The sequence below is a fragment of the Crinia signifera genome, chromosome 6 (genome assembly GCF_055691185.1).
Source record: "Crinia signifera chromosome 6, ASM5569118v1, whole genome shotgun sequence".
Lineage (NCBI taxonomy): Eukaryota > Metazoa > Chordata > Amphibia > Anura > Myobatrachidae > Crinia > Crinia signifera.
Window position 1 is genome coordinate 184,729,144 of NC_139222.1, and position 27,570 is coordinate 184,756,713.

At 43.2% G+C, this 27,570-nt stretch overlaps 1 protein-coding gene across 2 annotated transcripts in view; it reads left to right on the plus strand.

The window, feature by feature from the left end:
• Positions 1-11,756: 11,756 nt before the first annotated feature.
• COX10 (cytochrome c oxidase assembly factor heme A:farnesyltransferase COX10) overlaps positions 11,757-27,570 on the plus strand; it is a 149,756-nt gene continuing 133,942 nt past the window's right edge. Inside the window, exon 1 of one of the 2 annotated variants that reach the window (XM_083148375.1) lies at positions 11,757-11,875. In XM_083148375.1, the coding sequence (XP_083004501.1) occupies positions 11,869-11,875 (7 nt within the window). In that variant the 5' untranslated portion in view covers positions 11,757-11,868. Of the gene's footprint in view, positions 11,876-11,904; positions 11,926-27,570 lie in introns of those variants that run through there. The other variant, XM_083148376.1, reaches the window with a different exon arrangement.

Sequence of the window (27,570 nt, forward strand, 5' to 3'; positions counted from 1 at the left end):
CGTACAGATTAGCTAGTGACAGCACACAACAAATACAGATATTTTAGAACAAATATCTCTAGACATGACACTTGCCATGCAAAACATTATTCATGTGCAAGAATAAGATATGGTTGAGAGTCATACGAGGCACCAAGTATTTTTCAAATTATGAAACTCTGTGATTCTATCTACAGACCATCCTTGCTGATAGGATACTGATGAGTCATACGAAATATAGTCGTATACTCCATTTATCAGCAGCCCACACAGTCTGTATGGTAAGAGTTACCATGCAGACCGAAATCCATTGTAGAGAGAGCAGGAGGATGGTGCCTTGCTGTTTCCTGTGGGGTTCCGTGCTATTTTGTCTCCACCAAGCCACATTCTGCCTGCCACAGGGTGTCTCTGGTGGTGGATGTGGCTCATCTCTTTGAATTTTGAATGGAGCTGCAGCTCCACCTTTGGAGACTTCCTTGGATATCACCTATTTCTTTTGTATCAATATATATAGAGAGTTTAAGCCTGCAGGCAGGGCCTTCCCATAATTATGTCTGTTTGTTATTACCTAGATATGTTTTATTACAATTATTCCACTTGTAAAGTGCAACATAATATGAGAAACTGTTGCATATATATAATAATAATAATAATAGTAATGTCGTCTCCTGCTTCAACTGTTTAACAGATGTCCCTTTGGCCCACAAAGTTACAGTATAGCTATTCCCCTGGTGTTGCAATATTATGAAGACACACAAGTAGGATTGAATGTATGGACGTGATCATATTGTTATTAGCTTAAATCATTATGGTGTATAATAAAATGGATTTTTCTCCTCCTATAAAATAAGAATAATAATGCACACTGCTGGATTACCAAGGAGCTGATTTTTAGTGAGCAAAAACTTCTTTCAAAATGTCAAAATGATTTTGTATTGTGATAATTACCATGTAGGTATTAGCCATGATGACATTTTATAGCTTAGACAATGCAATTTAAATCCAAAATGCATAACTGCCTTAATAAAGAGGCCCTGACTTTTAAAGGTCACTTAGCAGCATATGATGATGCAAGGTCTGGCCAAAGCGACATCTGTTAATGTTCTGATTGTATAGTATCTGCAAGCTGTAAGTGATCATCTACCTGGGACTTGGCTAGCAGAAATAAGAAAGATTTATACGAGTGCAAACTTAACTTCATATTTTGGGGCATTAAAAGTTAGAGAACAAAAATCTATAATGTATTTGTTTAACCATTGATAAGTTCATGTACTGCAACAATTGTCTCATTCGTATGTGTCCAGCAAACTGCTCTAAAGTAGAACAGAATTTTTTCACCTCAAGAGGTACTCTACCCATCGATCGACATCGGCATCTGTCTACTGCTGAGATGTTTTAGTACTTTACTTATTTGGCTGTGTACATCTGCTGCTGCTTTGTCAACTCAAGTCAGCACACAGCAGCATCACTAGTCTAGAACAAATTGTGGTCAGGTCTGTCCCAGCTGGCCATCCACCCCAATTCCCAGCACACAGCCACACGCTGTCACACTAGACCTCCTGGATTACATACTGAGATTCATTCTCTGCAAAGCAGATGATCTGGTTTATCAGAGCCAGGGGCTGGACTGTGCTGGCTGACAGTCAAGCTCAACTTGCTCAGCCTTCAGTGAGACAAGTTTACAAACCAACAATTATAATTATTCCTGCATACATCATCATTGATTGGTCATAGTGAGCACAGACTGTGTGACTTCATTAAACTAAATGCATGTGTCGTGCTTGTGTTTTATTCAACACAGGAAGTGAAGGAAGGAGCAGAATAATAAAAAAAAAAGTCTTTAAAAACAAAAAAAAGCAAAAAAAGCCAATGATGATGGCTAAACCATTGGGCACTATGGGCCTTATTCTGAGCTCAGTACAAATTTGTCCAGAAAATGGGCAAAACCATGTGCACTGCAGGTGAAGCAGATGTAACATGTATAGAGAGAGTTAGATTTGAGTTATTTTGTTTCTGTGCAGGGTAAACACTGGCTGTATTATTTTAACACTGCAATTTAGATTTCAGTTTCAGCACACCCCACCCAAATTTAACTCTCTTTGCACATGTTACATCTGCTCCACCTGCAATGCACATGGTTTTGCCCATTTTCCAAACAAAACTAGCTAACTGCATTGACTGCCACTATCTGCTGCATAAGCTTTGATAACAAAGTGGATCATACAGTGAGTTTAAAACCAGCTTGTTGCAGCTACTAAAACCAGCATGTGCCAGCTATTGGTAAATTTTTAACAATTCTACTTTACACTAACATCTATAAGCTTAGCTATTTACAATTTCTATGCTGAAAGTGCAGTTAACATATTTTTTATTGATTATTATTATTATTTATTTTGATTATTATGTTACCTCCAAGATTTTTCACGTGCTGATCCCATACCCTGGAATTCTCTACATCTCTCCCTCAGACTCTCCACTTCTATACAGAACTTCAAACGGGCTCTTAAGACCCACTTCTTCACCAAACCCAGCAAACTGTCCTCCTAACCTTTTGTTCCTTGCCTTGTCTACCCCTCCGATGTCACCCCGGTCTGTCTGGCCCTCCTCTTTAGAATGTAAGCTCTCACGAGCAGGGACTTCTTACCTCATGTGCTTATCCTTTCTTACTTCAGCAGTCTTCAACTGCACCAAAGCATGCTGTTTGCTGGATACTTATGTTGCAGCAATTGGCTGATACACCTATAATCATTTACCCTGTATTTGTCCTGTATTGTCTTCAATTGTAAGTTAATGTTTTTTTTTTTTTTTTCCTGTTTGATTATGTGTAATCTGTAACTAGGCGCCGCAGAACCCTTGTGGCTCCATATAAATAAAGGATAATAATATTAATAATAATATTGTTTTTATAAATGTACCGGCCGGAAGAGACTATATGGATCGGTACTTATTTAGTAGTTGGGCGCCCAATTTAGCTAAGTACGCTTGCTGAAGGAAATCGCAGAGCCGGCCCTAGCCTAAATTATGCCCTAGGCAAGATTTTGACTGTTGCCCCCTAGCACCGCCACTAGTTCCGCCTCTAACCCTGCTCCCCTTTCACAGCATCATCAACCCTCATCATTGCAGTCATCATTTTGGTGCTCCTACCCGCAATATTTTAAATAGAAACAGCGCACCCATTCGGTGCGGAGCCCAAACAGGGGTGTGTTCTTGCTGGGGGGCATGGCCACACAATAGTACCCCCAATTCAAATTATGCCACACAGTAGTGCAACTTTATTCACATTATATCATGCGCTGGTGTCCCTTATTCACGTTACATCACACAGTAGTACCACTTTACCTTATGTACATTACTCCTCATATTATTCACATTATACCCTTCAAAAAAATCCTGAGAAAATATTGTATTTTAAGCACCTCCATGGCTACACTGAAACCCAGCACAAAGCAGTGTGTGCTGGATAGAGGAGAAGAGCTGCAGCTGCTGCTGTCACTTAAGGGGACGGGGCCCGGGGCCCCCACTGGGCCCTTTCATCAGACTTTGGCCTGGGTAATTTGTACCCCCTACCCCATTCTCTAGACACCCCTGATAATACCACACAGTAATGCCCCTTACACATGACACACATTATTAATGTCCTCATAACCATAATGCCCCTTACACATTATGCCAACCTTTATTAATGCCCTTCATACATGACACAAATAATGGCCCTTACACATATGTCACACATTATTAATGCCCTAATACACGACACACATTATGCCCTTACACATGTCACACATTATTAATGCATTTATGCATGACACACATAATGCCCCTTACACATATGCTGAACACTATTGCACAACCCACCCACCTGCAGACAGGACTCGCACAGCCGCTAACAGCCTCACACACACAAAATAGGCATGCTGCATATCATTTTAATCAGCAGAAGCTGCTGATGCCCCTAGGCATTCCAAATGCCCTAGGCAATTGCCTAGTTGGCCTATGCCTAAGGCCGGCTCTGGGAAATCGCATCACATCGCATGTCCGGTTTTAGTGGCATACGATCCGTGCAATGCGATCCCAGTACTTTCTATGCATATAGTACTGATGTATGCATATAAAGTACCGTAACTATGCTTTGTGAATAAACGTAAGCTACGTAAATAGTGTAGTCAGTCAGAAGATGCGTAAGTGCTCCTGGTCCCTCACTCTGAGGTAAAACAGTGTCAGTGATGGATGCTACCCAGAGCTCTTCCACTGTTTCAGTGACTAGTGTTGACAGCAGCATATGTCATTATTCAGCTTGCCGACATCAGAGGAGGCGGCGTTGGTGTTTTTACAGCGCAAAAATGGGCATCCCATGAGGCTCGCAGTGAGAGGTCAGTGGCGGTGCTATATCAAGTCCTGTCACCAAAAGGTCACTGTGCGAGCAGACCTTTGGTACCCTGGATGCCGGCTTCCATTCGTCACCCTCATAAGCTTTCTGTACTCCTGGGCACAGGAACTTACCAGTGTTACCTACTGGAACTTACCAGTGTTACCTACTACGAAAGGGAGTTACAGATGTCCATTAAGACGACGGTGCAGTATAATGCACTTATGAGGGAGGCTTGTCCCGTCGATCTTCTCTCACAGCGCCAGACCCAAATTGGAGGACCGGGACTTGTGGTGAAGGTTGATGAGACCCTGTTCTCCAAAAGGTAATATACCGTGGGGAGGATGTTGCCCCAGCAATGGGTGTTCGGTGGCAACTGCAGGGAGACAGGGGCCTGCTTCCTCACAGCTGTCGACAGGAGAGACGCCACCACACTTATGGCTGCCATTACAGAAAATGTTGCCCCCGGATTGATTATTCACAGTGACTGCTGGAGGGCCTATAACACGGAGGAATTACGGGAGGCCGGCTATGAACACTGCAGGGTAAACCATAAATACAATTTTGTGGACCCTGAATCTGGGGTACACACCCAGAATACAGAAAGGATGTGGGGGGCCGCCAAATGGAGGAATAAGAAACAGAGGCACTGCAAGGCAGCACTTAAACTCATACCTGCAAGAGTTCATGTGGAGAAGAACCGTGGCTGCAGACAACCCTTTTGAAAGAATTTTATATGCACTGAGACTCCTGCCAAAGGGTACTGCAGTGCCCACTTAGTGGCTGCCTTTTTTCATTATCTTGTTTCTTCTATTCTTGTTATTATTATAGCATGGCAAGCACAGCGAGCCCCGAGAGGGGACGCGTTACGCATCCTCCCGACTTTCATACCCCACTATCCACATCGGCATGGAGTTGATTTAAGAAAGTGTGGCAAGCGCAGCGAGCCACCGAGCCCGAAGCGTGGCGAGGGAACGCGGATTATTTCACATGTATTCCGCGTCCGCTCGACACGCTTCGGGCTCGGTGGCTCGCCACCCTTTATAAAATATTCTCCACGCTGATGTGGATAGTGGGGGTATGAACAAATCGGGAGGACGCGTAACGCATCCGCTCACCACGCTTCAGGCTGGCGTGGATAGTGGGGGTTTGAAAAGGAGGCATTTGTCAGTATGTAACATGGAGCACTGGCAAATGCCTCCTTTATTGTGCATAAGACGCACTTGCGCCCGCATAGCCACTTTGTGCATGAGACGCACGTGCGACCTAACCCCGTCTCCCCGGACCCTGCCGCAAAAAATACTGAGACGCACCTGCGTCTCAGACAGCTGGAGCGCCTCTCCACCGGCATCCACCAGCGGGATTTGGCAGTTACGGGCGCTGTATGAGAGGCGCTCACTATGCGTGCCATGGACACCGGGGACAGAGCCATGGATGCCGGGGACAGAGCCGGCTGCCGCGGAGTCACTACGCTAACTACATTAGGCAGCCGTTGGGCTACGCTGAAAATGTAGCATAGCCGAGCACCGTGCTATTACACAAGTACCCTTTTTTCCCTTACAAAAGAGGTACAGTATAACTCAGCTAGTTATGTATTTTATACATAAATGTATTTATTTTCTTACTTTGTATATGTTGTAATATTATTGCTGGTTTTATTATTTGTAATGCCCTCTTTTTCATTGGTGTTGAAAAAAAACACATTACAAAAAAACAAATATATTGAACAGAAACATGGGTCCATCTTTCACACCTCCACCAGTGACCCTTACTATATAATGGGCTGAGCTGGAACACACCATCTTAGGGCACGAAGGATGATGATGATGACACAGGTGCCACTCTATTTTGCAGAAATAATACAGGCAGAATAACAACATAAAAAATATACCCTCACTCTACATAACCATTTACATATTCACGCACTCAAAGATTGTTAGTTCAGTCAACCAGTACAGTTATGCACAATAAATCTCTCTATCTATATATCCACATATACATACATACACATACACTGTGACCATGTGGAAGTTTCTGTAGCACATTGCGGCTCTAAGCAATACTTTCTAAATGGATTCAGCTGGACGTACAGTATGCTGTTTCTGCAGGCCATTTAGCCTCATTCTAAACAGATAAAAAACGACACGCATTTAATTTTGTCACATTTGGAAGGTATTGGGAATTTCTCACTATATATTACTATATGTTTCAATATGCTTTTTCATGTAAGATTGTTGATTAAAAAAACATCTAGGATGAGCAGGAGATTAGAACAATATTATTTGCATCATTTACATGCTAGGACTGTCCTATGTACCACCCATTTTGGTATAAACGTATATAACATGTTTCTTTAATACCCCTTTCCCACTGCAGCTCTTAAACGGTAAATTGCCTTTTTTTAGCCTTTTTAAACGGGTAGAGCTGCAGTGGGAATGCTCCAGGTTGCTTTACCCGTTTCACAAATACCGGTATTTGTTAAATGGGTAAAAAGCAGTGTTTTACCTGTTTAAGAGCCATTTTTTTGGCAGTGGGAAAGGGTCTTAAATGATATTTACTACTAATAATAAAGGTTAAGAATATGATTGGCTGATGACTGTACACACCACATCCTGTGGGGCAAGAAAAGTCCAATTTAATGACAGCCCATGTTTACTATGGGTTTAAACGGGTTGCTTTGTGGTTTAAACGGGTACAATGTGAATGTGACAAACTGTATTTAAACAGCAATTTATCGTTAAAGAGCTGCAGTGGGAAAGGGTCTTTATGGCTCTTACCCATTTAAAGACCCGTTTACAAATACCGGGTCATTACCCGTTTAGGCAGTGGGAAAGCAGCTTCTCCGGGAAACTGGGCCCCCATAGCAACTGCACTACCTGCATCTATGGTAGTTAAGCCCTTGCACTTACGGAAACCTTAGAGATCGTCTAAACAAACAACCTACAATAACACAATTACTTGAAATACACAATGACAAAATGTGTTGAAAAATAACTGTAGAGTTTAATTCTGATATTATTCTGTATTCTAAATATCTATACAGATCACTGTAAAAACATTATTTACGCTGTATTTTTAAAAATATATTGAAAACTGCTTACAGCTAATAGCTATATTATAAAACAGTTATTTAAATAAATGTATTAAAAATAACTTACTATATTGTTATCGGGCTGTGGATCTGGTCTTTCCCTGATGTATTTTGTACTCTTGGTAAATCATGCAAATTCAATTAGAAACTGTTTCTTTTTCTCCACTGGTTCCCACTGCAAATCCCTTGACGCAAGAAAACAGCCCGTTTAATGACTCGTAACATCATCTATCGATTTAATGAGATGTGCCAGATTCTTTACATTTTCCCCTAAATTAAAATTTGCATTAAAAAGACGAATGTGTTACCTATGGTGAACATTAGCCATTTGATGGCTGAACTATGCAAATAAAGATGAGCAGTGTCATTATATTGTTATATGACTCAGCCAGGGGCTGAAGGGAAGGGACATAATTTGGGAAAACGATGCCCTGAATTACAAAGTAAAATGAATTAATATGGATTAATTCTGTTTAATTGCTGCTGTGCAATGCGTTTTCTCATGACGAGCAAAGATATCAAGAGGCTGGACTAATGCTTTGTTATCTTCCTTTGTTGTTTATTGAAGTGCAGTACTTATTAACACAAAACATCACAATAGAGACAATTACGCAGCAAACTGCAGTATACAGGATGAATAACGATTTAGTAAATCAAAGCTCCATACCACTCCATGGCATATAGCACCCCAGAACAGTATATAATCAGTGAGACATCCCTGGGCAGCACATAATATTCACTCATGTAGAACTGTGGAGGGGTTTACAGCGGTGTGGCCACTGTTGAAAAAATAATCTTTAAAACTGTGCCTATGTAGCTGGCCCCAGATTACCAGCTCCCACTCTGTTAAAGTGTATTTTATGCATAATGATGGCACTAGTATCTGGCAGTGCTGACCATCAAATCAGCAGAGGAAGAGTAGACTGAAGTGTTCTCCTGCCCTTCCTTCTCCACAGAACAGGACCCATTGCAGCTCCTCCAGTAGTATGGCCATATAGCAGATGGAGCACACAGACCAGGGTGTAAGAATGGTGAGGAGCTGGGACTGTGGAATATTCCATCTGCAGGGAGTAGGGAATGGCAAAAAAAACCAGAAAAGTATCCCGCACAGGAGAAAAATTCAAATAAAGTAGTTAGAACAGAAAGGGTACATCTTAGCGCATCTGTATATGTAAGCAGTATAATACAATATTGAATGCTAATATAAGGTGATTATATCACGTTTATGCCGGCTGACACTATACCTGGAGGACCCTATTTCCCTGAAGCTGACATGAGAGGAAAAAGTTATCTTTTTTATTATCTGCATAGTGGGTGAGCATAGCACCAATTGGTGTTCTCCCCACCAAGAAAACCCCCAAATACGCACACAGAAGAGGGAGTAAAATGACTATAGTAGGTGTATCCCATAGAGCAGGCATGTCCAAACCGTGGCCCTCCATCTGTTGTGAAACTACACATCTCAGCATTCACTGCCTTAGTTTTAGCATTCCCTAATAGCAAACTATGGCAAGGCATGATGGGACTTGTAGTTTCACAACAGCTGGAGGGCCATAGTTTGGACATGCCTGCAGTCGCGTAGCTAGAATTTTTTCTCCCCCTTGCCCAAAATAATTCCACCGCCCCCCCGCAAGAAGGGGAGAGGCGCTGGACTACGGTCGCCGCTGGCTGAGCTGACAGGCGACCCAGGCAGCAGTGAGTGCTGAGCTGGTCCCGCCCATGCATATCTAATGAGCGGAGACCCAGTGCAGTGCATTTTCAATGAGCGGGTCCCCGTGGGGTGGGGACCTGCTCATTCAATATGCACTGCACTGGGTCTCCGCTCATTAGATATGTACAGGGCTCGACCAGCTCAGGGCTCACTGCTGCCTGGGTCACCTGTCAGTTCAGCCAGTGGCGCCCACCACAGACCCTGCTGGTGCTGCTCCCCCAAGCCGTAGCAGGGTCTGCCACATATCTAGCTACGCCACTGCATGCCTGCCATAGATAGACACCAATTATTCTGCTAACATGTACGGATGCGCAGAGAAGTACCCTATTCTATTTACTGTACCAATCCAGGGTGTCCTGTAGTACACCTTATCTATTTCTTCCTAGCAATGTACATATTTCAAACGTCACTACCAAGCGATGAGTCGAAACACCCTTCCCCTCAAATAAAGTAGCATCTGAAACAGCAATCACAATTTGTATGTGCTCTTAAGTGGATTTAAATCTGAATGCGCTAGAGGTGCCCCCAGAAATCTATACAGTTAATTGCCAAGTGCAATCAGCTGTATAAAAAGGGGATTTCTTTGGTGGAGACACACTTTTATAAATTGTGATATTATCAATCTAAAACGTAACCTTTATGACTCTACTTCAGTGGTAGCCAACTCCAGTCCTCGAGAGCTACGAACAGTTCGCATTTTCTAGCTCACCTTGCAGGTACACAGATGCACTGATTACTGACTAACACATTTTAAAAGATCCACAGGTGGAGCTAAATACTTGTGATTCTGTGAGGAGACATGGAAAACATTAACTGTTGGTAGCTCTCGAGGACTGGAGTTGGCTACCCCTGCTCTACTTTCTTAACATACTGTAGTTGATGAGATAACAATTATATAGGTAGCTTACATAAAACAATTTCCTGAATAAATGCAATACTCGTGGAGTTCATATATCAAATAGCCAGAAATCATAAATAGCTCATCATCATATGAGCATGTCCTCAATAGGACTATACGAGCATTCCCAGGGTATAAGTCATAAATCATGTATCATATAGAGATCGTCAATATAGTGGCTATCTACCATTTACAGAAATGTCTAGTCTCACGAGCTGCACGCACTACTGATGTCAGACATAGTGGGGATGTTTTTATACTTTGCATGTATCACAACTGTTAGCGTCTCACAGCACTGATTCAGGTGCATCTGAAGTGTATTCCTTGGTCTGAAATGATGTGTTTTATGGGAGTGTCGCTGCAAGTAGTTGTATACAAAGATGCCTTACATTCAAGGCCATACTCATATGTAGGCATAATTGTGTGCACATTTCTGAGCATATACAGGGTGCCATATAGTGCATATTGGTACAGCTACATTGCAGAGGTTCTTGGCGGCAGTTTCCAATCACACAGTAATGTTGTCAAGGTCAGTGGATTTGTGAGTAGTGTAGTGTAAGAGAACATATTTATGCTTGGACTGAGTACTGGGGACGGACAGAATAGTTAGCATTACTTCCTCACAGCACTGAGGTCATGGGTTCGATTCCCACCATGGCCCTAACTGTGCGGAGTTTGTATATTCTTGCTGTGCTTGCGTGGATTTTTCTGGGTACTCAGATTTCCTCCCAAATGCCAAAAATATACTGGTAGGCTAATTGGCTCCCAACAAAAAAAGTTAATCCTAGAACGAATGTGTGTGCCTGGGTATATTATAATGAAATATAGATTGTAAGCTCCACTGGGGCAGGAACTGATGCGAATGTTCAAATATTCTCTGTAAAGCGCTCCAGAATATGTGTGCGCTATATACATTTTAATAAATTGAGGATTAGCTAACAGAAGTCATGTGGGTAGTGCTAGAATTTCATAAGCTTTCCTAAAGAGATTCATTTTCAGGGAATGATTGTACTAGGTTTGCAGCCTAGTGAAGACACTGCAGAGTGGAAGCCCATCAAAAGTTCTGGAAGGGTTAATGGAAGCAGGTAATGAGAGATGCAGATCTTGTGCATAGCCAAAGGTAGAGCTGGGAGAGGTTTTGCTATATGAGAGATGAATGTTGACAAATTAGATAAACAATGTACAGCTAGAGCCGCACTCATCTAGACAGCCTGTGTACCGTCTCTGTGTGTCAAAAAAGGGCCGTGTGTGCATGCGAAACACTGGCTTGCCCATTCCCATTGATTAGAAAACTTTTGAGCATCTGCATTCTGCAAAAAGAGGACTCTGAAAGCGCTGATTAGTCTAACAAAAACGTTGCACAGGCTGCATAGATCACACACAGCTCGCAGCGCTGCATATAATGCATTGCAAAGGTAGATCAGCTTCCGTTTCACACGGCTAACTAGGTAGCTCTCTGCCTGCGTATCATGCTACATCACATACGGTGTGTGACCCAACCAGCTACGACCGATTGCATTCATATGGAAACATGGCGACGGGTCACAGTGCCACCTGCTCTTGCCCTCTGATCATCACCCTATCAGTGCCGCATCACACGCGTGTAATAACAATTGAGGCACAGGCACACAGAGCAGCCCCAGCTCACATACTGTAACAACCTGTAATAACCTCACGGCTGCATGACCATGTCAGACAGTCAGCGACTGCTGCGACTCTTCCTGGCGGACTCTGGCGGAGGAAGTACATACGTCAGATCGCTTTCGTGACGTCACTGGCAAGATGGCGGCGCACATGAGCTGAGAGGGCACAGCGGGCGCAGAATGAGAGGTACTTTGGCGGCGTGTCTTCAGGGTCACCAGCTTCTGCATTATGCGGGGGTAGGGTATCTGTATTAGCACACTGGTGTAGCTGGCAATATACACATAAAGCTTAAGCCTTACTTGTGGTAGACACTGCTGGGACTTGTGGTTACCTAACCTCAGTCTGTAGGTGATGTGAATTATGGTTCAAAGGGCTGTCTGGGGTTTATCATTTTGCAGCCTTGGGATGCCCTGTCGTCAGTATTGTAAGCTGTCACACCCATGCTCTGCTTCTTAGCTGTGACTTCAGTCACCCTGTACAGTATAGAGCACATACATGTCTGTCATAGTAAAGGACACAAGATTCCCATCTACACACACACACACACACACACACACACGCGCATTGGGTGACATTCCTGAGACCTCATTCATATCACCAGCTGCTAATGAATTGACATGCTGCATAATTCAAATACTTACTCTATTTTTTTTTTTTTTTTTACCATATTCTTTATTAAATTTTATAAAATTTACATTGACAGACATACATAGATAACATTACATACATTACATTTACAGTCGTGTCTAATAGTTTTTGTTACAACAACTAGTCATTTGGGATTCTTATATATTCAGCATCGCTTTCACTTATTTTATATCTTGTCCCTGCGCTTCTGCTAGTGTTGCCGGCAGTACCGCGTGGGTTTATTTGTTATTAATAGACCACTCTCTATTGATCTGGTATGATCTGGTCTCCCTCTATAACCTGGTTTGGTCCCTTATCGGTGGTATAGCATCTTGTCAATCGCACGGTGGAACAATACACCGTTTTTCTATGTTACGTGTTTTCGTTTTTATATTAGTGTATTACCTATCATAAATTAAATAAACTAAACATTTTTTGAAGTTTATTAATCATGTCCGTGTATATATTTACAAATTTCCTATGTAGTGTATGTGTTTAAGTGCCTAAATTTATCCTATATGTGTATTAATTATGCAGTTTCAGGCTAAAGTTCCTTCTCAATACTTTATTCTATTTTTACTTTTTAATTAATGTTCCTAAGTGCCCAGTATTTAGAGGTTATCCACTTTCCCCATATTCTATTGTGCTTGCTTAATGTGTTTCTACTTATGTGTATATACTTCTCTTGTTCCACCGTGTAGTTAACCAGCGCTATCCATTCATTTATAGTCGGGCCTGTTTTTGCCATCCAGTGCCTAGATATTATCACTTTTGCTAGTGAGCATAGTCCCGTTATGTACATTTTTTGACCCCATTCGCACCCACTGTCTACCAGTATATTAAGCGTATAAGACTTCAGCGTCATTGTCTCTCTCGTTATACCAGTTTCAATCATGATATTTATTACTTTTTCCCAAAATTCTGCCACCAAGTGGCATTCGCAGAGGAGGTGAAAAAAGGTGCCTGGATATTTTTTGCACCTAGGGCAATTTAATGAAGACAGTCCGCCAAATTTGACCATCCTAGTGGTTGACAGGTAGGCTCTATGGAGGACAAATAGTTGCACTTGCTGTACCCTTATGGCATTTGTAGCCTTGGGCACTAGTGATATGGCGTCCTGCCACTCCTCATCCGTAATTGACCCAACGTTTCCCTCCCACTTACCCCTTAGGTTCTTTAAGCAATCACTCGGGGTCTCCCTCGCCATAATCTTATAAATCCGAGAGATCTTTTTCCTGTTGCCACTTTTTATGGTTTTTTTAATCGGGGATTCCCTAAAATCTGGCGGAGAACTATGGAATCGTTGGTCCAGAACACTTCTCAGCTGCAAGTACCGAAAGAAGTGTGTCTGTGGGACCCCAAATTCTTCCTGCAGCTGGCTAAATGGCTTGAGTCCTGTCTCTAAGTACAATTGGCCAAGGTTATTGACTAGATATGGGCCCCACGTCTCGTTTAGCTGTAGCTCTTTCAGGTCTCCCAAAATCCACTTATCGTTAATCGGGTGCTGTGGATCTATACCTTCATGTCCAATCAATTTGTTCACTTCCCTCCATACTTTAATAGCCTGGACTACCAGGGGGAGGTCCCTGCGTGTTACATGTCCCTGCAGTAATCTGGACAACGGTTTAGTCCCTGGGGTAGATGCATCCACCAAATCTACTATAATCCTGCTATCCAGGTCTTCTTCCACCCATGCCCTCATTTGTGTTAATTGGGCAGCTAAGTAATAGCTTCTAAAGTCCGGGAGACCCAGGCCCCCTTTGTCTCTTTCACGCATAAGGGCATCAAGGCGTATCTTAGGTCTTGTGTTATTCCAAATAAAGGATGACATTATGCTATTTATTTTCCTAAAGAGCGAACTGGGGAGATAAATTGGGGATTGTTGAAGCACATACAGAATTTTTGGGAGAATAGCCATTTTCAGGAGGTTTATTCGCCCTGTTGGTGTTAAAGGCAATCTGCTCCACGTTTTACATTTTAATTCCAAGTGGGCCAGTATGGGTTGGATGTTCAATGGGATAAATTCCCTTGGGTCCTTAGAAATCCAGATCCCAAGATATTTATAGGTCGCTACCCACTTTAATGGATGTGGGTGAGGGAGTGGAGGGGAACCGATATGATTTGCTGAGAGGATATGCGATTTTTCCCAATTTATTCTCACCCCAGAGAAATCCCCAAATTGGTCTATTATTTGTAAGGCCGTCGGTAAGTCTATGAGGTAGTCAGCTAAGTATATTAACAGGTCATCGGCATATAGAGATACTATATCGCTGCCTGTCCCTACTTTAAAGCCACTAGTTTTTAAGTGTGTTCTTAATAGACAGGCTAATGGCTCTATTGCCAGGGCAAACAAGACAGGGGATAAAGGACACCCCTGCCTTGTCCCCCTGGCTAACGTAAATGCCGGTGATATCCAGCCGTTAACTGAGACCCGGGCTGACTGTTTAGAATACAGTAGCTGTACCCATTTTATAAATCTGGGTCCCAGCCCAAAGGTCTTAAGGACTGTCCATAAATAGGGCCACTCGACTACATCAAATGCTTTTGTTGCGTTGAGGGTAACAACCGCTGGACGCGTCCCCTTTTCCTTAGGCATCTGGAGGTGACTTTGCAACTTGCGAAGATTCAAGGAGGTGGCCTTACCTGGCATAAACCCAGACTGATCCGGGTGCACTATTTTTAATATATACTTGTTTAATCTGGTTGCCAGGATTTTCGCAAGTATCTTCGCTTCTACTGTGAGTACTGAGATGGGCCGGTAGGAGTCCACCTCACTACCGTCTTTATCCTGCTTCAGGATAACACTTATTTTTGCCTCCACCATTGATGGGGGCAATTTATTCTCCTCGAAGCAGGATATTAATGTCTCCAATAACACCGGGGCAAACAAGTCTATATATTGTTTATAGATTTCAACCGGTATTCCATCAAGTCCCGGGGCTTTCCCTCCCGGGAGTCCCTTAATTGCCATCCTCACCTCCTCTATACTCAATGGGGCCTCCATATCTTGTGCCTCTTGGTCTCCTAATGATGGGATTTCAATTTTAGACATGTACTCGCATATTTCCGATTGATTCTGTTTTAATCTAGAGGTGTACAGTGACGTGAAGTACTGCACAAATTCCTGTCCTATCTCCCCTGTTGTATACACCCTATTCCCATCTTCCTTTTTGATGTTGTTGATGTTAGTAGAGGGGGTTTCTGCCTGGGCCAGGTAGGCTAAATACCTGCCTGGCCTATCCGAATGCTGATAATTATTGCGCGTACTATATGACATCAATTTCAAATTCTCCTCCTTCAGTGCATCCATCCACTCCCTCTGAGCCACGAGCCATTCCTGCCTGGAGGGTTCGCTTCTGCTGGTTAAATATTTTATTTCTTGCGCTGTGCTTTCCCTTTCCAGCTCCTGCATTTTACTTCTTTTCCCCTTTTTCATCTCCCCAGTTCGCTTCCTCAGGGTACCCCTAACAAAGGCCTTAAATGCATTTTATTAGTTTTCCCTGGTCATGGAATGATCCTTTCAACAACCTTCTTACTACATTTGTATTGTAACATACTAAGCAATGCTTATCCATTGGGTGGCGCTAGGGAAGCCAATCCCTGGGGATTTTTTCAATATCAGATTTGAGAATTAATAAAAAAAAAAAAAAAATTAAAGAACTGCCCGCATATTACGTTACATGAGCTGGCGTGGCTTGGAGCTGGACCGGATGCCGTGTGACCTCTGACTATGTCATGCTGCGCAGAGCCGCACAGCTGTGGTTGGGAAAGCCAGGCAGCATCTGAGTGGTTGCTCATGCGCTACCCGGCATTAGACTGCGCATGATGATATATCGGCTGTTTGAGCTAAATATATCAGCCTATGAAATCCCTCGCTTGTAGGGCAACAACGGGTACTCAAAAATGCACATTAGGGAAACTACATAGAACCTAATTCATAGTTGTACGCTATACATCACACTGCTTGTATGGCAAGGTTCCTTTGCAGTAGTGCTCGCAGTGAGCATATAATCCTAGAGTAAATTACAGGAAGTGACTGCTTTTTTGGAGGTAAGAGGGAGTGGTGGCAAAAGTACAGGGGAAAAATCTGCATAGAAGAAGCAAAGAATATATATATCTTTTTGTTTAGTGTAATGCCACTTAATTTTAGGTGTTTGATTGCTTTGTAATTTTATATGTTCTATTTTATTACAAAATAAATGTTTTAAAGAATCTCCTCACTTTTTTTTCAATGTATGCATCTCATCACTAAAACCCCGTACACACGGGGGAGATATATTGCTGAGCAATATATGGCTGAGCAATATATTGCTCAGTTTCTCCTTTTCATCAGCGACCAGAGATGGTCGCTGATGAAAAAGGAACTGCCGGGGGGAGCCCGGCAGTGGTAATCAGCAGGTCGCAGGAGCAAAAACGCAGGGGTAAAAACGGGAGCGCGCACCCGGCGATATATCGCCGGTGCACACTCCCATCATGGGCAATATGGTCGCTTAGCGACCATATTTCCCGCGATATTACACAAAATCACCCCCGTGTGTGCGCACCTTTATGCCCCTTTCAGACCGCACTTAAAAACCGTTATTTTGCAGATTTTTTTTTTTTACCGTTTTAAAACGATAATATGTGCAGTCTGAAAGGTGCAGGACCACTTTACCGTTTTACAAAAGCCGTTTTTGTAAAACGGTTAATATGGAGGGTCCTACCCCCCCCCCCCCCCCGCGCGGGTTAACATCTCTGACCCCTCCCCGTGTGTGTCAACCCGGGGGGGGGGGGGGGGGAGGCACGCTGAAGAATGGCTTTGACCCTGTATTTGGAAAGTTTCCAAAAACGGGTCTGCCAGTGTCCAAAAAACCGCACTTAAACGGTAATATACCGTTTAAGAGATGCGGTGTGAAAGGGGTTTTACCTGGCAGACCCGTTTTTGGAAATGTTTTCAAATACAGGGTCAAAGCCAGTTTTGTGGTCTGAAAGCAGCATTATTGTTTGTTATATGCTCCACATTCTTAGGAGATTTTGATAAATGTTTCAGATCTACTTTCCACTAGCCTTTTCTCCTGCATGGTGGTAATCTCCTTTTACAGCTGGGGAGAAATCTAGATGGTTTTGTTAATGGTGCGGAATTCAGTTCTCATTACTCTGTTGTGGGAACTTGTAATCACAGTATACGTAGTAGCTGCTCTAGCCTGATGCTTTGTAGAAAATGAACCCCTCTCACACTGCACAAATAACCTGGGTTGTTGCCATGCCGACTTGGATTGTCATGCTGTGTGAAAGAGCCATTTTGAATATCCCGGGTCCAGCAATCTGGCAATATCCCGGGTCGGACCTAGGTTGCTGGGCAGTGTTCAGAGCGACCCGGGACCCGATTACTTCTATGGAGGAGACAGCAGCGTCACCTCAGTGCTGCCCCTACCTGACGTGCCATCGCCCTGCCCAACCCCCGGATGACATCATCGACCTGCTGTAAGTAGCTAAACACTGCAAACGCGCAACCCGGCATTTGGGATGTGAAAGGGGTATTACTGATCCGTGACATCTATGATGCTCTCACTGGGTCTTTCATAGTATGTCTGATTAATATGAGAAGTGAGCTGCCGATGCCCTGCCTTCCTGCATTTCCCTTTTATTGGTAGCTCATGGTGGACAATATGCAAAATACTGTTTGAGGGCATCTACTAAAAAGCTTCTGGACTAATGGCATTTGTTAGGCTATATCAAGTTCATCTCATTCTTTTATATGATTTTTTTTTTTTTTGTTGTTGTGTTCAATCTTTCTTTGATAGAAAATTAAATACTTCTATCAACATATGGGATTCGGCCTGTATGAAGGGGTTAGTAATTAGATCCATGATCCTCAGATTAGTTTTCTTTCCACAAAAATAAATGAAATATATTCACTGATGGTGATCACTTGCTATGCAACTGTAGCTGGTACTTTAATGTTTGACTCTCTTTAAAACAATGTATAATTTATTGCATGCATAAATATGCTTGTTAAGAAGAACAGATAGTGTAATTTGTTTTAATAAAAAAAAAAATTCTGTTGCAATTGGTTAAATTAGCTGATTGTGCCTATAGTCTAGGTCCGTGGATCTCATACTGGATCCACAGAACCCCAAACAATCCCCCATATTCCTGATCACCTAGCAGGAGCACAGAGTATTAACAGAGGGTGATATAATGAGTGCTATTGCTCATTTTGGCACTTCTGAGCGATATTGCCCAGTGTGTGCTCTCTGATCAATGGCCAATGTGTGCTCTGACCGTTGAGCAGATTGCAAATGAGGGCCATGGTGCAGCAATAAGAGGCAGGCTAGAAATAACTTATTATACAATTTTGACCCTGTTTAGTAAGGTGTAAATCAGGGGTCTTCAACCAGTGGCCCGCGGGCCACAAGTGGCCCGCTGAGTTGTTTTGACTGGCCCACCTGTAAATGCCGTTTAAAAAAAAAAAAAAACCCTGTAAGTGCCGTTTAAAAAAGCTAAAACCTTCCGCGCTCATCCCTTTACATGGGGGATGCGGCGGAGGAGGACGAGCAGTGGCTGGGGCGGACGGGACATGCGCATTGTGGATGTCCTGAAGCTGCGCACACGTCCTTTCAGAGAAGACAGCCGCGCGAGTGACAACCAGCTCCAGACCTCTGACGCTGCACACCCATCCCTGTCTGCCTCCTTCTCATTGAAGACAGCCGCCGCCGCCGCCAGCGGGAGCAGCCCTCTGAAGGGGACATGGAGATTAAGGCAGGTTTCTTAAGGGGAGGGGGGAGGTGAGCTGCCTGCCTGCAATGCGGTGCTGACTGGGGTGTTGAGCTGGCTGCAATGCGGTGCTGACTGGGGGGAGGGGGGTGAGCTGGCTGCAATGCTGTGCTGAATATTGGGGGAGGGGAGCGTCTTGCTGCGCAGTGCTGACTATGGGGGAGGGGGGCTGGCAGTCAATGGGGGGGGTGGCTGTGCGGAGATGCCTATGTTTGGGGGGGAAGCTGTGCTGTCTGTCTATGAAGGGCTGTGCTTTATGGGGGCTGTGCTGGCTATCTAGAATGATCCCTTTCTGACCAGTGACACTACTGGTGGTATTTTATGAGGGACACTACGGGTGGCATTTTATGAGGGACCCTACTGGTGGCATTTTATGAGGGACACTACTGGTGGCATTTTATGAGGGACACTACTGGTGGCATTTTATGAGGGACACTACTGGTGGCATTTTATAAGGGACACTACTGGTGGCATTTTATGAGGGACACTAATGGTGGCATCATATGTATAAGCAGAGTATTGGGGGCATTATACTGCAATGGGCATCATGGTGTGTGGCATAATGTGTAATGGGCATTACGGTGTGTGGCACAATGCGTAATGGGCATTACAGATAAACAGTGTATATTGATTTAAGTAGCCTGTCATTGCTTGGGCTTGATTTGTGAGGAGTACTAGGTCACTGTGTGGGCCTTCATGTTTATATGTCACTGTGCGGCCTTTAGCCAGCCAACTTAAGCGTAGAAGGACAACAACCATTCCTGCGGTAACCAATGTCTGGTCATGCAGGTTGCAAAAGTGCAATGTCAGGTAATTGTTTTCCTGCTAGTTCACATACTTATAATTAGACCTCGCCCCTTAGAATTACGCGCACAATTTCTTCGATATAATATTATGTATGGGGGAGCTGCATTTTTTTTTGCTTTTTGCACTGGGACCCTAATTGTCTAGACATAGCCCTGGTGCTGACTATATATTGGGGGCAGGGTTTATGTGTATGGGCAGCTGTGCCAACTATGTATGCAGGGGCTGTGATGTCTATCTATGAAAGGTTGTGCTAAATACCACAGTAGAGATTAGTGGCTCTCGGGCTTCGTTGAATTTTTTAATGTGACCCACACTGTCGTAAAGGTTGAAGACCCCTGGTGTAAATGGTATGTCACCATTGCACATCAGACTTATATGCCATATATATTCTACCGAAAACCCATTATATCTATATCGTAAACCAACTATATACTTACTGTTCTGCAGTGGCCATGAGACTCCAGGATTAAGGTAAGACCTTCTAGACAGGTTTAGTATATATTGGTGACATTCATAATATTGACATGGTTGTAGTATCAACATGCTTGGTATGTCGGCATTGATGATGTTAATATTTATGTCGACACTGCTGTAGCCTAACCCTAGCCTGTAACTTTTGGCATAAAAACATAAAAACATTATCATTGTTAATTAATATCAAACATGAAAACTTCATGCCACATACACAGGTATCAGATAGAACAGGCAGTTTTCCTGTGAGGCCACAACAACCTCTGTGTACACTGAGAGAGCAGTGATGTGATGACAGTATTAGCACCTTACATATTTACTCTGCCTATGGACTGACCCCCTTAGGAGTCAAGTGATACATTTATAATTTTTTTATTGCTGCATTACTAAACCTTTCCCATTATATAGAGGCCTCCCTATAACCTCATGATGCTCCCTAAGCCTATTCCCAGGCCCTACGTATGTCTTATCTTGAGTGGTGTTCTGTTTTCACTTTTTGGAGAGGTCTCATTGGCTTCAGGCCTGGCCATCACTTAGTGGACAGAGTGTTTATGCAGCAGCTAGGTTGTAAACTGCAGGGTCCAATATTAATTTTCCTGGACATCTAGCTACCAATGTTAGTGATATATTTCCCTGCAGAAGTCTCTTTCACTCTGTGTAATACTTCCTTTGCCTATTTACATATTAAGTTTTTGCATAAGTAGTTCCGCTGCTATATTTTCTTTGCTTTTGGTCTATGAGGTAAAGCAGGGGAATTCAACTCGAGAAGGCCGACGTGGAAACTATTTGCATCTTACTTGCCAGCCAGCCAGCAAAGGGTGAGGGGAAACTGAGCCCATCCCAATAAAAGTTTCTTCATTTTTAGTTCGTCATGTAAACCTGCCAAGGCGTCATTTAAAATGGAAACTCTTAGAAATCAGTGCTTGTACTTATATAGCACAAGGTACCTAAGCAACTCTCTGGGTAAGCTGTACACCCTATAAAACTGCTTATACATCTTGTTTTCTTCCTTTAAATCCACTAAGTACAGACTCCACTAGTGGAAATTTTCTTACAAGATCATACTTACCAAGGCCATAAATCATTGATTTATAGAGCCACACTTTACCAGCTACACTGGTCTTTTATGATGTGACAGCTGCCACAGTTAAGAAAATAAAAATTCTTGCAAGTGAAATTTCATAAGGCTGAAACTGCAGAGTTCTGGGTTTTTAAAATAATAATCACATTTTAGACCTTAAATAAAGTTTTATTTGAAATTAGCTGAACACTGGTCCATTTAGAATGCAGCCTACCAACTCTGCTTCAGTGATGTTCCTGGTTCATTTGACAGCTCTCCATGTTCACAATTAACAAAGTGACAAACAGACATTAATGGAAACTATTACTGATCTCCTATGTTTATTACTTATTGACAAGGTGTTTTTTTGTATGACTTCATAGATGTATTAGATGTATGTGCAGGGAATAATATACCTCTTTCACACTACCAGCAATAACTTGGATTATTGCACGTGATAGAGAAGCACCCCTGGGTATTTGCTCAGTGTGAAAGGGTCCAATTGAGCAACCTGGCTAGTAACCAGTGTTGAACACGGGATCAACAGGGGTTGCGTTGGGCTTGGGACCCATTTACAGAATAGGAATGCTGGTTCTTGGAGACCATCTCATTTCTGCACACATGACCAGAGGCGTGGCTGAACCATGCTGACAAATTCTTGGGTGCGACCCGGCTTTGCTATGTGAAATGTATAACTGAGAAAAGAAGTTCAATGCAATAACACATTGTGAATCCATAGAGTAACAAAGAATACAGATGTGTCCTCATACATCATTGCTGCAGTTGCGCCAAACAGCCCCTTTCGGCGTGCCGGGTTCCATATGACTGCCATCGCATGCCACCTTTTCTTTATCCTTTTTTTTTTTGTGTGTGTAAAATGCGTCATTGGCAGGTATTCAATGCCGGTGTGAGCGGCCGGCGAGGGGGTTAAACTGCGAGGATCACAGAAAACCAGTAATCCTCGCAGTTTAACCCCCGCGTCGGCCGCTCGCACTATGCAACATTCCGGGGGAATCCTCGCAGTCATAGAACGGCGAGGATTCCCCTAAACTGCAAGAGCCGAGGCTAGTGCAGCAAACTCGCTGTAATTAGCCTCAATTCTTGCAGTTTTTGGAGGCACATTCGCAAATTCCCCCTTGCTCAAAAAACGGAGCGAGAGGGAATTTGCGTATGAGGGGGGTCAGTTGAATACTGACAGGGTGAGCGGTGACTGCGAGCAAAAAGTCCTGCTCGCAGTCACCGCTCGCCCACGGCATTGAATATATGCCTTTGTTGCAACTAGATAATACTAAAAGGCTTCAGGAGACTGTCCTGATTAATTTGATATGCAGCACCTGTGTGTGGGGGGATTACATTTTCAACATGCCAGCAGATGGCGCCCGATGGAGCTATTAGATTGGTGCTCCGTGCTGGGGTGTGATTGGTTGGCTGCTAGATCCAGAATTTCAGCTTGCACTCCTGTGGGTGGTGAGCTGAAAAAATGTGAGGGCTCAAATTGAATTTTCATGACCAATTAATCTGCTTTATGTGGGTAAACTCAACCATAATCAGCGCGATCAAATTTAGACAGGAGATTGGCAGGTGATAAACCATTGAATTCTCCCCCTCTGTATAAATCTGTATAGGAAGTGTTGCCGTGCAGTAACCAAAGCTTATTTCCATACCGTTTGTCGGAGTGGCGGCTGGCACTTACCCGCTCCCTAGGCAGCGTTTTTACTCTGCATAGTGTTTATTCTAGCACCTTGCACCTTCCAAAACCTGTGCAGGTTCTCTTCCCTGCCTGGGGTGTCACTCTCTGCTGTGTTACTTCTAGCATAGTGTGGTCTGTATTCCAGCACGGATATGCAGACCAAACATGTGCTAGAAGCACCACAGCAGATAGCAACACCTCAGGCAATGAAGAGGAACTGCACAAGTTTTGGAAGATGCAGGGTGCTAGAATGATCACTATCAGTCACACAGAGATATATGTTGCATACCAAAAGATCAGCACAGCCACGTGGTGCATTTTAGTCAGATCTTATTCAATAAGACACATTTTCTGCAAAAAACTACATTGCAGAGTTGCATTGGACCAGACTCGCTTGTGCCAGGCACCTTGTGTTATGTTGCATATTGAAGCTACTTGTATGAGGAGACATCTGTAAAAGCTGAAAATATACATTTCTGGTTGTCTTTTGATAATGTTGTATAAGAAAGTTAAAATTTAGTACCCTCTTCTCAAAGGAAATGGCCGCTATGTGGATACGTCTCTTTCCATTAGTTCATTCTTTGCCAGGACTACTCATCAACTGTGTACTGGACACACAGAAGAACAAGTGCACTTCGGGCAAAGTTTGTATTCAATGAGATGCTGCGTTGAATTCACAGCTCCAGGCCAAGCAGATTTCTGTTACTTGCCCATGCTCCCGTGCCATAATGATGCTAACTGCTCCTTGTTGACCAGTGCTGTTGTCAGGTAACAGTAGGGCCGCTATGATGGTGGTGATGGGATGGACAGGGTTCACAGAAAGGCTTGTTCATCTATGTAGAGTGCCAATATAGTGGACAGTCTTTCTAAAAGACACTTGAGACAAGTTTTTCAGTGTGAATGCTATTGGTTTTTTATTATTTTTTTCAATTCCACGCCTTCGAAATCACCATCAAATGACAAGTGTAAATAAGAACATGAGTTAGTTGTTACTTTTTTATATGGTTTACACTGGGTGTTGCTAAACAAAAGCTTATGCTGTGTACACGCGGTGCGATCCAGTGGCTGCCAATATCAATACAATATTGATGGCTGCAGGGACCCGGCGGGGTGATGGCATGGCCAGCTTACAGCTCATGATGGTGGGGGGAGCGGGATAGTAGAAATAGACTTGCCTGCACAGACTTTCTACTTGTAAAACTTACACCGCTGGGACGCACATCGGTGCAATTTTGACTATCTTGCTATCAGTTTTGACTATATAGTCAAAACAAATAGCCAAAATAGCCCCATGTGTACACACCCACACCTTTTATACAAATATTGTGGGACCGCTGTAGTTGGTGTTTTGACTTCAGATGTGCTGTACTTCTAAATAACAAATATGTTTTTATAATATACTGATACTAATACTGTGTACACACGGTACAATCCAGCATGAGATTTTGACTATATAGTCAAAATCGCATGCAGATTTTATGCAGATCTCACAGGTTTTTTACCTTGCGATCCCGATGCACGCTCCCCTGACAGCACCAATCGAAACCCGGATAGACAGGGCAGCAATGACTATATAGTGCAAATCGGTACTTGTTTCCTAGCACGGCGCCCAATATTTTGATCGTAGTACATCTAATACAATCGCATCACATGCAATTTAGCGGCATGCGATGCGATTAGATTTTTAATTGTACAAGCACCCTGATGGGTGCTTTCAATGTCAAATGCACCCCCACTATCAACGCCAACCCGAAGCACTCGCCACGCTTCGGGTTATCGTTGATAGTGGGTGTGGCGTTGACAATGGGGGTCCATTTAACATTGTAAGCACCCATCAGGGTGCTTGTACAATTAAAAATCGCAAAAATTGGCATGCAATGCTATGCGATATTTCATTGTAAAGGCACTCCTGTTATTTTTACATGAATATCGCATCGCACACCACTAAGTATGGCATGCGATGGGCGCCGTGCTAGTAAACAAGTACCTGCATATCTAATGTAGATAGCATGAATTGTATTTAAATAGTACAGAGTTAGCAAAGATTGTATACTGTAGCAGTCGAATAGCAAGGGAATCTCACAGTGTGTACGCACCATTAGGGGGAAATTTTCTAATAAGATGGGAGTTCTGTTTCAGATGGGATGTTGCTATGGGTAACCTTATCTTCTAGAAGGTGCTAAATAAATAAGAAGTAGATTCTGATTGGTTGCCCATAGCAACATCCCATCTGAAATAGAACTCTCATCTTAGTAAATTTACCCCTTAGGTGCAGATTTAACAACAAGTGATATTCTTGTTATCGCTTGTTTCAAATGATAAATTGTGCTCCAGCCAATCAGCCAGGAACTGTCATGTGTTTGATAAATGACAGGAGCTGATTGACTGAAGCACCATTTATCATTCATAACGAGTAATCACAAGAATATCCGTTAATTCTGTCCCTTAATCCCATATTCGTAATAAATTAACGTTTGAATATGTAAAGCAGAAGTTGTTAATCTATAATGCAATTAGCAAGGTTGACGGAGAAAGAGGCCTGTGGAGGGAACAGATAGAGCTGTGTAGGGGGGATGATGGTACAAATGTGTACATAGATGTTTATGAATTTATACCTTCTGGACAGTGGTGCTTCACTTACAGTATTCCCATAGACTTTATTTGGTATACCCCCCCCCCCCCCAACTATGTATTTTCAAACCTGTACTTAAATATAGACTGGTTGCTATGGTTGACAGCGCCCATGCGATCATTGCCCCAGATATCTAGTTGTTAAATATGAAACCCACACTATATTTGGTTGTTTAGTTTGGTTTCAGTCATAAAATCAGCAACTGGAACTGCATATGTGATAAATCCTCTAATGCTTTTGTAATTGTGTTTAAGAACTTCACTCTACTTTTGTTTGTTTATATAATTACATGATATTTAGCAGTAATCTTTCCATTGAGGTAACTCACCACTCTCTAAACTAACACGCCTCTATATATGTGTGGCAGCAATTTTAATTTCCTCACCCTTCCACATTTACCAGGCGCTCTAAAACCCTGTGATTGTAGCTGCAGCTTTTGGGAACAGCATAGGGACTGGAAAAATGTGAGCAAGTGTTTGTTTAATGCCTGTCTAATGATCTTGTAAAAGTGCTCGCTCAACATGTTTTCATACCAATTATGCTTTGGTCAGTGACAAAAGAGTATCTGATGGAGTGGGAAGTTTGCTTTTTCTGGGAAGAGAGACGGACCCCAATGTTTTCTCAAATCATTCTCCCATGTACTGTACTCAGGTGAAAATACACTTTTTTCCAGACCTTTTTATTTTTTGCATGGGAATGTAGATTTTTGTTTAACCCCTTCCCGACATTTGACGTATATATACGTCATGGCCGGGAAGTACTTCCCGACACATGACGTATATATACGTCATGGCTTCTAACTGTCACTGCGTCTAGAGACGCAGTGACAGAGGGACGATGTCTGCTGTCCCTGACAGCAGACATGTCCCTGCATGCCCAGGGGGGGCTGCGATGCCGCCCCCCCGTCGGCGATCGCTGTGATTGGCTGTTCAGTGTGAACAGCCATTCACAGCGTTTTCTGTGTCACCGGCGAATAACGTTCGCCGGTGACACAGGGATCGGAGGTGATTGGTGCTGTAAAGTACAGCACCAATCACCGCGGGGTGTAAGGGTGACACTGGTGTCACCCCACCTCACCCCGCCCGCCCCCAAAGGCCGTGATTGGTTCGTCGGACCGACGGACCAATCACAGCCATGGAGGGGGGTTTAAACTAACGGTGACTGCACTGCAGACGCCATTCCGGTCTGGAATTGCGTGCAGTGCGGTCACCGTACCCAGCTGCCGCGATATACTGACCAGAACCCCTCTAAATACTTACCTGATCACTGCCTGGATCTTGCTTATTCTTGTGACATCCTGTGACATCCTGTGCTGTGTTGTGCTGCTGCGAGTTATTAGATAGAGAGATAGAGAGAGATAGAGAGTGCTATATTTTGTGCTGCTGCAGTGTGATAGAGCTATAGATAGAGAGAGATAGAGAGAGATAGAGAGAGAGAGATAGAGAGATAGTGACAGATTGTGCTATATATTTTTTATATAACTGACTGCTGCCCCCCCTTTTGTGCTGATCAGTATAAATTAACTGATCAGCAACTTTTTGGGGGCGCAGGTTTTTTTTTTAGATATATATACCTGTCAGTGCTGCTGCTGCAGTGTCATAGTGTAAGAGATAGAGAGATAGAGAGAGATAGTGACAGAGAGTGATAGAGACTGCTATATTTTGTGTCTGCTGCCCCCCTTTTGTGCACCCCCAGCAACTTTTTGGGGGTGCAGGGGTTATTTTTCATATATATAACTGTCAGTGCTGCTGCTGCAGTGTCATAGAGTGATAGATAGTGAGAGATAGAGAGATAGAGAGAGATAGTGACAGAGAGTGATAGAGAGTGCTAAATTTTGT